This window comes from Protopterus annectens, chromosome 9.part0 (assembly GCF_019279795.1).
Source record: "Protopterus annectens isolate FY-2018-M chromosome 9.part0, PAN1.0, whole genome shotgun sequence".
Classification (NCBI taxonomy): domain Eukaryota; kingdom Metazoa; phylum Chordata; order Ceratodontiformes; family Protopteridae; genus Protopterus; species Protopterus annectens.
In genome coordinates, this window is record NC_056743.1 from 628,503,203 (window position 1) to 628,515,430 (window position 12,228).

The following is a 12,228-nucleotide window of genomic DNA, read 5'->3' on the forward strand; positions in this document are numbered from 1 at the left end:
CCAAACAGTTTACTTCACCTGTCTAAAGTTAGTCATAATATTAAAACATACTAACAAAATAAGCAGCAATGACCAAAATAAACTGCATTCCATTTGTTAGTGGCAAAAACTTCCGTCAAGATGCCACTGAAATGCCCCAAAAACCCAGTGGAATGTACTAACCCACAGTTTTTTGAACTCTGCCATAGGTGATCTTCCTTCAGACCACAGAAAATGTTCATGAACATTCTCAAGCTATCAGGAAAGCACTTTTAGGTCTCACCAAACTGTTCAAAAACAAATAACTCCTTCTTAACCACACTAATGCAACAAGCCCCACTGAGACATAAAAGTTTAAAAAAAAAATTCTGTCCCATGGATATCCCATCACAACACTAACTGCTGAAAACCTGCCATCCAAATACCTCATTATAGCTGCTGACAACATTTGATAACCTGTATCTATCCTAAGCAACAGATCCATTAAAGAAAATTACATCCCAGCCTTTGGAAGCCTTCATAATCCCATTAAACAACACTGGCACATCCATTGAACTGTTAAATCATTGCCCTATAGCAATCATTCCTCCCCTCTCCAAAGTACTTGAAAAATGCATACGTCAGAAACTCATAGCCTTTCTACATGATAACCAACTACTTTCTCCAACTCAGCATGACTTTTGACCCGACCCTGCCCAATAAATTTCCTAGATACCGTTAATCAAAGTAAAACCTCAGGTAATTTTGTCCTTACCCTTTCAATGGACTTCTACATATTCTCACATTAATTACTACTCCAAAGACTAAACCTTAAATACCTCATGACTCCCTCAACTAGCTGGTTCACAAGCTACCTAAATATTCGTAACCAGTCTGTAAAATGTAATGACTTCCACCGTACTATCCTTCCAATCACTACAGGAGTCCCCCAAGGCTCTATACTTGGGCCAGTACTTTTCAATATCTTCATTAATGACATGTACAAGAAATCAAAACTCCCCATCATAATACAATATGCTGACAACTCAACTCTAGTTTGCTCATCCGCAAACTTTTCCACTTTAGAAACCATCACACAGGAAGCTTTCATTTCTGTAGAAAACTGGCTAAATACATTTCAGTTACTTTTAATCCCCAACAAAACCAAATTAATACTATTCCTTCCTAAAAAATGTAAATAAAAACAACTGACCTTAATAGTATCTCCACATACAACACAAAAATTGAAAATGTCACAGACACAAAATTATTAGGAGTTATCATTGATAACAAGATCAATTTTGATCTGCACAGTGACACTAAAGACAAACTGCAAACTATGCACTCTTTACACAGCAAATCACCTCCTAAGTGAGCATATTAAAAAAATAGCTGCCACCTCCCTTTTCCTTCCTACTCTCCTATATGCCTCAGCAATATTCACAAATTTCAACTCTTCCACCAAACACAAACTAGAAAGCACCTAAAACAAAATTAGCAACTTTGCCTGCAGCGTCCCAAACCTCTTCTATCATTACACAGTGTTCAATACTCTCAACTGGCTTGAACGTCTTCAGCACATGGCCCTCTCCCTGCTACTCACATCCACCCTCACTCTCAAATCTCATTCAGTGGCATATACAAAACAGAACCCTAAGATTTTGCTAATAAATCTAATAGTTAGTACAGTAACTCATTATTCTCTGTTGCCATCTCCAAGGCAAAGCCGATCAGGCTTTTAAATAACCCGCAAAAATTCAAATCAACAATTCAAATCTGCCATAAAATATCACTAATAAACTATAGAGCTGTACCATACCTGCAGTTTGAAGTATGCAATCCTAACTCTGTCCACTGTGGATACTATACAAGTGTATTAATACAGTATTTTTGATTCTACACAAAATATTTTAAAAACATGTATTTCCTTAATCTGAATATGCTTTGAAAATAATATCTATTGACTGTTTGCTTTGAAATACTTTATAAATAATGATTGTTGACCATTTTTCTTTTTGAATTGTCAAAATGTATTGCTGTCTGTGTTTTGAAGCTTTTTTCCACTGCCCCTGTTGAAAATTTGCATTTTAGTTCCCAGACAAACTTTCCCAGTAAACAAAAGCAAATAAATAAATATTGACATTGTAGTCACTTCAGTGTTTGTGCTATGGGTGAAAGATGAACAAAAAAAAAAATATTTGCACACTATTATCAACACAGCAGACTGAGCTGAAGCTGTATGTTACTTCCAGATGCATGTGAGTCAACATAAAAAATTTGACATACTTTCCTTTGATATCATAAAAATAAAGATCCTGTAAATTCTTATGTGATTATCTGGATTATGAGGATACGGAGGAGCATGTACTTATTTATTTACAGAATTCCTGAGAAATGAAAGGTGCTAAATGTAAAATATAAGCTTCTCTGTTTTTAACCAGGCATTCATCAAGTGTTTTCTAATGGTGGCAAGGTTAAACTTAGTGGAGAAACCTATAGGGTCTTTTTCCTTACAGATCTAAGTAGAAGGAATGTTGGATGATACATAATAAAGAGCCATACATTATTTTATGAAATATTTATTTTTTCTTCTGTTAATAATAAGCCAAGAAATTGGCACAGTTGTTAAGGTGAAGCAGTTACACATATTGAACAATACAACAACCTGTGGCAGATCAGTACATTCTGTGAACTCAGCCAGTAAAATAACATCCACTTTATACCACTAAAAACTCTGAATGAAATATCTAGTGCACATCTAAAAATTCTATTTTCCACATAATCACACAAATTGCTAGTATTTCTTGTATTTTTGTCACCACCTTCAAGTAAACAGGATAAAAATGTCAACAAAAGCCAACGGGTGCACCTTTTAAATTATAAAATGGAAATACATCAGCATATTACAAGTCTTTAATTAACTTCTTTGCATGTTCCTATTCAGCCCAATAGTTCTATGACAGTTTAGGAGACTGCATATCTTGATAAACATAACAATCATACAGATATGTGCATTTCAAAGTCTGCTTTTTTTAAGTTACAGAGAGAAAATGAAGCTGTGAAAGACAATGAAAAAGGAGAGGAGAAAGAAGAAAAAGCTGTGGAAAATATTGAAAAGGAAGACGAGGAGAAAGAAGAAGAAGAGGATAGGCAACAGTTTTCACAAAGATGTGGAAACAGAGGGACACAGATTACCTCCTTTGACAATGAAGAGTTATTACCTAAACTGGATGAATGCACAGATGTGACAATGCCACCTGAAGAGAACTTGGCAGATGAGAACATTATCATAGTGGAGTCCAGACCTGCGGATTCTCTGTCAACACCACTAGAGGTCAGTAAAATTGTGGCAGTGGGTAGCTAACACTGAGAAACTCCTTAATGAAACCAGGTAAAGTGACATAATGCCTAAAAAGGGTGGTGACGGGCAGATTACTTCATGAAGCTTCCGGTGTGGGGTCTCAGGCTGCACTACTAGCACTGACCAGCAGGAGGAGGAGGAGTTATTGGAGACCCATCTTATCTCCATGATCATTGCTCCTTCTTGTCTTATAATTCCATGGAGACACAGAGATCAAATAGCTTTATCTGCTACATTGTACTACAGACTAAGCACTGAAATGGAAAATATAAAACACAAAATTCCCCAAGCAGTACCAAGACACTTAAAAAATGACAATTAGCACAAAATACCAGATAAAACACAGTGATAAGTAAGCTGCACCTATGACCTCCATAGGGGATGCATTTGTGTGTGCGTGTATCCTATTGGATTACTTTAATTTGGAGATCATAGTCACTACTTACAAATGACTGTTGTAGCTCAACAGTTCATAAAACATCACATATGTATAATGGTTATTTCTACTCTTTCTCACATCCTTAAGCAATGGATGTAGATTGAACTCCAATGCATGTAAAGTACGTACACTGATGGATATTTATCTACACAAAGACAGTGCAAGTCATCTGAGAAAGCTATTCTTTTCAGCATACCTAAATGCAGCTTTCTCCAGTCCATTCATATTTGGCAATGGCACACTTCATGCCGCACTGTTATACTCACTCCTTTGAACCATAATGCATAAAATGCCTTCCCAAATATGTATCAGTGGCTATTAGGTCTACATTTGGCAACTAATCAGTAAATTTTATCTCTGTTTGGGGAGGTGGAAAAGCAGAAATAAAAATCATACAAAACTGTGCATAAGCATCAGGGTTTTTTCTACACCTACATTAGACCTTAAAACTCTTCTAATTATGTCTAATATAACTGTGTAAGTGCCACAATACCAGAGTTTTCTTGTTATGAAGACAGTCAATGCACATGTTTATACATATGTGCACAGATATGGCCAGAAAAGCAAAGTTCATTATGGTCACTCCTTGCCATAGCTGGCATCTCTTATTATTCAACTTTCCCTTATAAGTGTCTAAAGCACATTTAATGAAGTTTGTCTGTCTGTTCCTTATGAATATCATTCTTTCAGCAAACCAGTTACTTCATTCACCTCTTCATTCTCTGACACCTGCCTTATTCTAATTAGGATCTTAGGGATGCTGAGTTCTAGCCTGGAAAATAACGGATGTAAGACATAAAACCAGTCGTAGACAGGACATTGGTCCATGGTCAGATGCATGCACACACTCATTCACATACTGCCTGAATGATAACATGCAATTTTGAGGATTGTTAGTTCACCTACTATATCTTTGGGCTGTGGAAAGAAGTAGATGCATCTATAGAAAACCCACATGGACAGACACAGGACATGAACATTCCTTACAGAAGACAATCCAGCCAGGACCCATAAGAGTAATAAGTTAGAAACACTAAATTTTGTGCTGTTGTTCTGTCTACGTACCAATTCAATCCTCTTGATATTCTCATTTTTCTTTTGTTAATTTTTTTATGATTATTCCTCAATCAGATATAGGCCCATTTACTCATAACAGGTCTTGTAGACCTGAATCAAATCATCTCTGCTTCTTTTATACAACAAGGAGAACTGTCTAAATTGTTGAGCCTATTTTCATATGAAACGTATTCCATGTTTAGAATTGTGTATTCTGTTTGTACTGCACTCTCTGAAATCTGTCTTCTGGAGCCAATAAGATCGGCTTCACAAGGAATCAATGTACTCTAAAGAAGGAGTTATCTATTCATTGAATAAAGCTGCCTTTAAGAAGATGGTACTTATTTATTTAAAGAAAACCTGACAGTGCAGTATTAACATGCTTGTACATTAAATCAGTATAAGACTATATAACTAAGCGTTTAGATTTTGCAACCCTTAGTATATTTGTTTCATTGATGTTCAACTCAGTTAGGAATCCTCTTTTCCACTGACCTCCATCACCATTAATTTCTTCACACTAAAAATTAAAAAAAGTTTAATACCTATATATGCCATATAGACATTTATACATTTTTTTCTTTTACACTCACCATTTCCTTTCACAGAATTGTAAGTTGAAAAGGAAGTGATAGGTATGTGGAAGTAATATTCATTTATTGGCTGAGTTACTAATTTATTACTATGTTATAGTTTCAGGAGATTTGGATTTAAAATAGTGAGATTGCCATTTTGATTGACTATTGGAGAAAAAAGTATGAGGTGACATTCTAAATTGCTGAGCCACAAACTGACATCACAGCTGCAGCATGAGAACATAACAATGTCATTTCTGAAGCATGGCAGAAAGGATAATAGACAGATATCTGTTGTCAACAGCACAGATACCTCTAGAGTGTTGCTGTGTAATATCAGTGACCTCACTAAAGTGAAGCACATGATAATGTTCAACTATACTTTTATTTGTAGCATATGTTAATAAATGCAGTTGCACACCAGCATTTAAATACTGGAAAACAACTGTATATATTTATTAATGATAATAAAAAATAACAATGACATCTCGTGGTTGCACACAGAATGCAATAAAATCTTCTAGAACTATTTAAGTACCATTTCCTTTTGCCTCTTATCCACACCATTTTGAAATCTTGTGTCTGCATTATGCATTGTTTTCTACTTGTCTGCACCTTTGGAACAATGCAAGGTCAGCGTGTCTTCTAGCAGCAAAGAACTGACTGTGGTTTACAGCTTCATTTGTGACTTTTGTGGTGGTTAGGTTAGCACAGTTAAGCAAGCCAATCACAACACATCATCTGCAAGAGAGGATGACCAAATCATGGCAGGAAATGTTATTTTTTTTCCCCTTACTGTGATATTGTTAGTGAAAAAAAATCGGACCTAAATGATTCCATTTTATTATATGATGAGGTAACAGAATGTCGTGCAATCAACTACAAATGTAAACAGCTGTTAAGCAGTCTGTTTCTAATTTACTGCTGCAACTTTTTTATCTAATTTCATGTCATACTACTCCAAAATAAACTACATTCCGTCATTTATTTTAATTGTTTCCAGGCTTTGAATACTTCAAAAAACCACATTCAGCATCCAATAGTACTGTCTTTAATTTAAATGAATTTGACAAGTTATGTTTAAGAGCCAAGATCTCAATTTGTTCTGCTGTTTCATTTATGTACACAAAAGCAGCTTAAAAGTGTTCTGTGACATGCATGAAGTAGCATGTTATCATTATGGCGGATGCTGATTTGTATCAGTAATCAGGTCTTGTCATTCAATATGCAAATACTATAGCACAAAGAGGTGTGTGTGTGTGTGTGTGTGTGTGTGTGTATACAATACAAATATTACTGTACACCAAGAGTCATTGTGAGGCATGTGAGGCCTGAGGGGCTGAAGAAGTTATGAATCATGTATTCATAAAATTAAAATTATTTAAGTTTGGCAGCTGGAAATATTTTCCAGAAATGCTCAACATGTTTGTCTGACACTGTGAGACTGATCCCATTACACTGTCATAAAGTGTCATTTTGTACTTCCTGAGTAGATATGTTGCTGTTGACAGCCGAAACTGTCTTTCATGATAGAATGGTACAGGCGCAGTGAAATAGTTTGTAAGAGGTGGTTTATTTATTATTATTTATTTTACATTTGTTGACCGGGATAGTCTGACTAGATATATGTCCATTTTCAGCGGAGGCCCAGGGAGAAAAGCTCCACATACCAAAAAAGAGACAGTACATACATCACTGAGTGATAAACTCAGGCAGACATGTTTAGAAAAATATAGACAAAGAATATGGGCAGATATCAATATACACAATGTGCAGACTTACATCTGATTGGCAAAGACGTATCAGAAAATGTGAACATAGAATACAAACAGATCTCATAATTCACAATGCTTAGACATTCAAATGCTATGAGGCATAGATACTTGGCTAAACAGCAGGTTGGGTAGCAAGACATGTATTAGTGAAGTTGTTAGGTTTAGAACAAGAGCACAGCCAATGAGATGTGAGGTATTTTTTGAGAAATAGGGGTAGTGAGGTTTCCTTGATAATGGTAGTAGGGAGTAGATTCCAGATTTACTGGTTGAGTTGGCAAATATAGCATCGCCTGCAGAGTTGTTGGATTTTTGGGTCAGTATCATTGGTTTATCAGCTGAGCGTAATGGCCTGGGGGCACTATGAGTGGTGAGAATATTTTTGAGGGCAGGGGTGTTATCAGGTTGATGGAGTATTTTATGCGCTACTATAAGCTGGCTGAACTGTAGAAGGGTAGGATACTCTAGCCATCCCAGTGCTTTGAGGTTCTGGCAATATTGGGTCCTAAAAGCCATGCCTGTAGCGAATCTGGCTATATGATTGTAACATCCTGATAATTTGTTGAGATTGGTTTTGGATAGGATGGTGAGTACAGGGGAGGCATACATAAGGGTAGAGAGGAGGTGTGATCTTGCAACAGCTACCCTAGCTGGGGGCGGGGGGGGGGCAAGGAAAGGTTTGGCTCTGTACAGGGAGCCAAGCTTTTTGTTGACGGACTTAATAGTATGATTGACATGTTTATCAAATTTAAGGTTGTTGTCTATTATTACATCTAGAGGCTTTGCATGGTCATCAGAGGAGATAATGGTGTCATTGCTAGATATGATGTTGAAGGAAGGAGGAGGAATTCTACGGTTAGGGGAGAAAAGTAGTAGCTTGGTTTTGTTAGGATTAAGAAGCAGAAACATATAGCAAATTGAAAAATTATTACATGAATATTTTAAAATTTAAATTACAAACATTTTCAAATTTCTGACAAGTCCAAAAGTACAACATAAAAGGTCAAATCTATGAGTTGGTACCAATCTTTAATTTATAGTCCTTAAAACTGATTCCCTGATTCCCTGAGTCTCCAGTTGTATGCTGTGCAACTCTGAGGAAGGCATTTAATCAGACAGTGTTCCCAGGCTGTCCCAGAAAAAAGGGCACTTGTGCTTTGTGGATTCAGCATGGTTAAAATATGTCAGTCAGGCAGCCATAAATGGATTTCCCATTACAGCTTAAATTAATTCCTGTAATGCACCCTGCAATGGTTTGATGGGATGATCATGAAATGGACTATGTGAGGGAGGATTTAACTGCTACAGAGTTGTGTCCTGCTTACTCCATATCATTCCATCCCATGTCTGTTCTCTACTGCTATCTCTAAATTGCTCCTGCATACCCCCAAGGCAAGCCTTCCTTCTCCAATGAGGTAAGCAGACTTAGTCCTTTTGTTGCCCCCTCCCCATGATCCCCTAATAGCTACTGCTCAAACCTGGGCTACCTGGTCATAGTCAAGACATTATCCTGCTACAACATGGAGCTAGCTAGTAGTTCACATTTAAGCATTTAAATAATTACTTTCAATTTCTGGCATTCTCTTTTGACCATTATTGTAAAGTTCCTTTTGTTAAGAATAACGGTTTATAGTTTGAAATTCAAGACTGATCTTCGGAGAAATTTAACAGAACTGACAGCATTTTTTATCACCCAGAACAATAATCTAGTGGATTCTTAAAACAGGAAGACATGTGGAACCCTGACATTGAAGTATTAGCTTGTTCTATAATCCAGGTAGAACCCAGGGGTGGCTTGTGACTTCAAAGTAAGTGAAACTGCAAGAAAGAAGTAAATAGATGGGACCAGGTCTGGTATGTTTCTGATTCTGACTTGCTCTAACACTCCCATTAAACTATGCAGTAGGCTTTCAACACTTTCAGCATATGCAATATCTGAGTCTTGGCTAACTGCAGATACTCTGACAGACACACATACTCATTTCAATTAAAAAAAAAAGGTAGGGAACACTAGCTCTGTGGAGACAGTATTCTAGGTAGTTTTCTAAACAGTATAAAGGATAACATATCAAACCACATCATACTCTTAGAAATCAAATTCCTTTATGAGTGGATATGTCAAGGAAGTTTACTATATGGGTATACCTGCGCCTATATACATCAGAGGTATTATATCAAATTCAAATGACTACGGAGCTTTCAACCTGACTTGGATCACCAGTAAACTCACTGAATGTATAATAATCAAACTTAGGTTAAAAGGGATCTTATACTAATACATTCAAAATAGTATGGATTTCATAAATGGCCTTTACACATACCTACAACAACTACTCTATGCATTTCCAGCACAATTTTATTCTATATAAATTCCTGAGCTCCCGGAACTGTACAGAAACTCATGATGGCACTATTGGATATCCTCCATTGTCATGATGTTCCCCACATAATCTAGCCCTCTATACAGCAGCAGCAGTCAATAAATACAAGAAGCCAAGGATCTTTTACATTTATCAGCCAGGTAAATGAGACCTCTGTTTATAATCTCATCAGAATAATGACACCACATTATATTGCACTATAATGTCAGTAATGGAACACGAATGCAACTAAACTTGTGTGGCAATAGAATTCACTCTACTCCTCCTCTTCCATCATCAACGGCAAATGTAGGACCTGTTGTAGGACAGATGCAACCATGAAAAAGCATTAATGTTATAGACAGGATGTCAGACTCGACCACTGATACATGTAACATGGGCTTACCCAGAATTCCCTTCTGTAGTCAGACCTGCTCTACTCAGGATCACAAAGTACATGTTCACGCACGCATTAAGGACACCTGTTTTGGTAATTAACCCATACTTTTACATTGACTCTACTTTCTCTGGAAGAAGATCTGTACTTTTTTAGTGCAAACTAAAAGAGCATCTTAAAAAAGCATGCTCCACTTGGATTAGACAATACAGAGTCACTGGGCATATTCCATTCTGGATAATGCAAAAATTAAAAAAGCATACAAGAGAGCCCTGCTGTATCATAACTCTATGGCTATATATATATATATATATATATATATATATATATATATATATATATATGGGATCCAGACACATGCTCGACTAGCATATGTCCAAATCACAAAACATTGAACACACATACACGAAAGCGCTTAACATCGACAAGCGCTTCCGTGTATGTGTGCCTGTTTCATAGATTGGACTACAGTGTGGGTAAGGGAAAATTCCCTTTTCCCCACTGTAGTGCAATCTTGGAGTGAGAATAATAAAGAAGGGGGGTGTGGGGGGTACATACACGGAAGCACTTTTCGATGTTAAGCACTTTCGTGTGATTCGGACATATGCTAGTCGAGCATGTGTCCTAGACCCATATATATATATATATATATATATATATACATATATATCTATCTATATATATATATATATATATATATATATATATATATATACACACACACACACACACACACACACACACACACACACACACACACACACACACATATATATATATATATATATATATATATATATATATACTGACATGATGTTGTTTTAACTGTTATGGCAGAACTAGAGAACTGAACCAAACAGGATTACACAGTAACCAGCTGTGACACTGCCAGCCCAGCTATCTGAAATTTTGTAAATAATCATGTCATTTGTGAATAGTAATGTGATTCATATGCTTGTCTTACAAATTTAAGAGAACTGTATGTTATGCATTGAGCTTCAATACATTGTAGAACTGTTAGGCAGGAGGGAGGGGCACAAATTGTACCATGTTAATAAAGGAGGCCCTTGTGCTGAGTATTTGATGTGGATTGCAGAAGGAGCCTGAGGGAGATCTGGTGACTGATCTCCTCAGTGAGGCTTGGACTGCCACCTCAGTGGAAGGGGTAGCAATCTCCCAGTAGCTATCCCCTACCCAGGTTTGAGAAATCCGAGCAGTGTTACAGGAGTTTGGGGACATGTTCACTGGGAAACCAGGGTGCACCCACCTGGTGCAGCACCATGTGGCTACAGGACTCCAAAGGCCTATTAAACAGGCCCCTTATAGGGTGCCTGAGAGAGTCAAACAGACTCTGAGGGAAGAGATACAGGAAATGTTGGAACTAGGAGTAATTCATGAGCCCAGCAGTCCCTGGGCCTCCCCAGTGGTGCTGGTACCAAAGAAGGATGTCAGCACCAGGTTCTGGTTGGACTACAGAAAATTAAATAGTCACACAGAGTCAGTTGCTTACCCCATGCCTAGGACAGATGAAGCCCTAAAGCAGCTGGGTGGGGCTAAGTATCTTACCACCATTGATCTTACCAAGGGTTACTGGCAGGTGCCCTTGACTCCCAGTGCTAGAGAGAGATCAGCCTTGTGACTCCTTCTGGCTTGTATGAGCTCACAAAGGTGCCCCTGGGATGAAAAATGCCCCAGAAACTTTCCAGTGGCTGGTAGATCATATCCTAGCAAGAGCAGGAGATTCTGCCCTTGCTTACCTAGATGATATTGCCATCTACAGCCATTCCTGGCAAGAGCACCTTCAGAATGTCAGGGAGGTGCTGGGCACACTATAAAGGGTATTGTTGACCATTAAGCCCAGCAACTGTCAGATGGGTATGGCGTAGGTCTCCTATCTGGGACATAGAGTGGTGAGTGGTAAGATCAGGCCAGAACCTGCCAAACTTGAAGCCATTCCGGCATGGCCTACCCCTGTTAAAAAAAGCAGGTGAGGGCATTCTTAGGGACAGCAGGGTACTACAGAAAGTTCATCCCCAGTTATAGTACCATAGCTGCTCCCCTCACAGACCTGACACAGAAAAACAGGCCAGATAAGGTAGTGTGGACTCCAGCATGTGAGCAGGTATTCCAGAAGCTTAAAGGAGCTTTGGGAGGACCCCCTGTGCTAGCCAGACCAGATTATAGCAAATAATTTGTTGTGCAGGTGGATGCTTCAAACCATGGGGTGGGGGCTGTACTTAGCTAGGTTTCCTCAGAGGGAGAAGAGCACCCAGTGGTATATCTCAGTTGTAGGCTCAAACCCAGGGAGGA

At 37.9% G+C, this 12,228-nt stretch overlaps 1 protein-coding gene across 2 annotated transcripts in view; it reads left to right on the forward strand.

Moving 5' to 3' along the window:
• The window catches only part of GPSM3 (G protein signaling modulator 3), a 778,689-nt gene that overhangs the window by 367,171 nt on the left and 399,290 nt on the right, over positions 1-12,228 (forward strand). Inside the window, exon 3 of one of the 2 annotated variants that reach the window (XM_044083194.1) lies at positions 2,996-3,292. In XM_044083194.1, coding sequence (XP_043939129.1) covers positions 2,996-3,292 — 297 coding nt within the window. The remainder of the gene's footprint in view (positions 1-2,995; positions 3,293-12,228) is intronic. The other variant, XM_044083195.1, reaches the window with a different exon arrangement.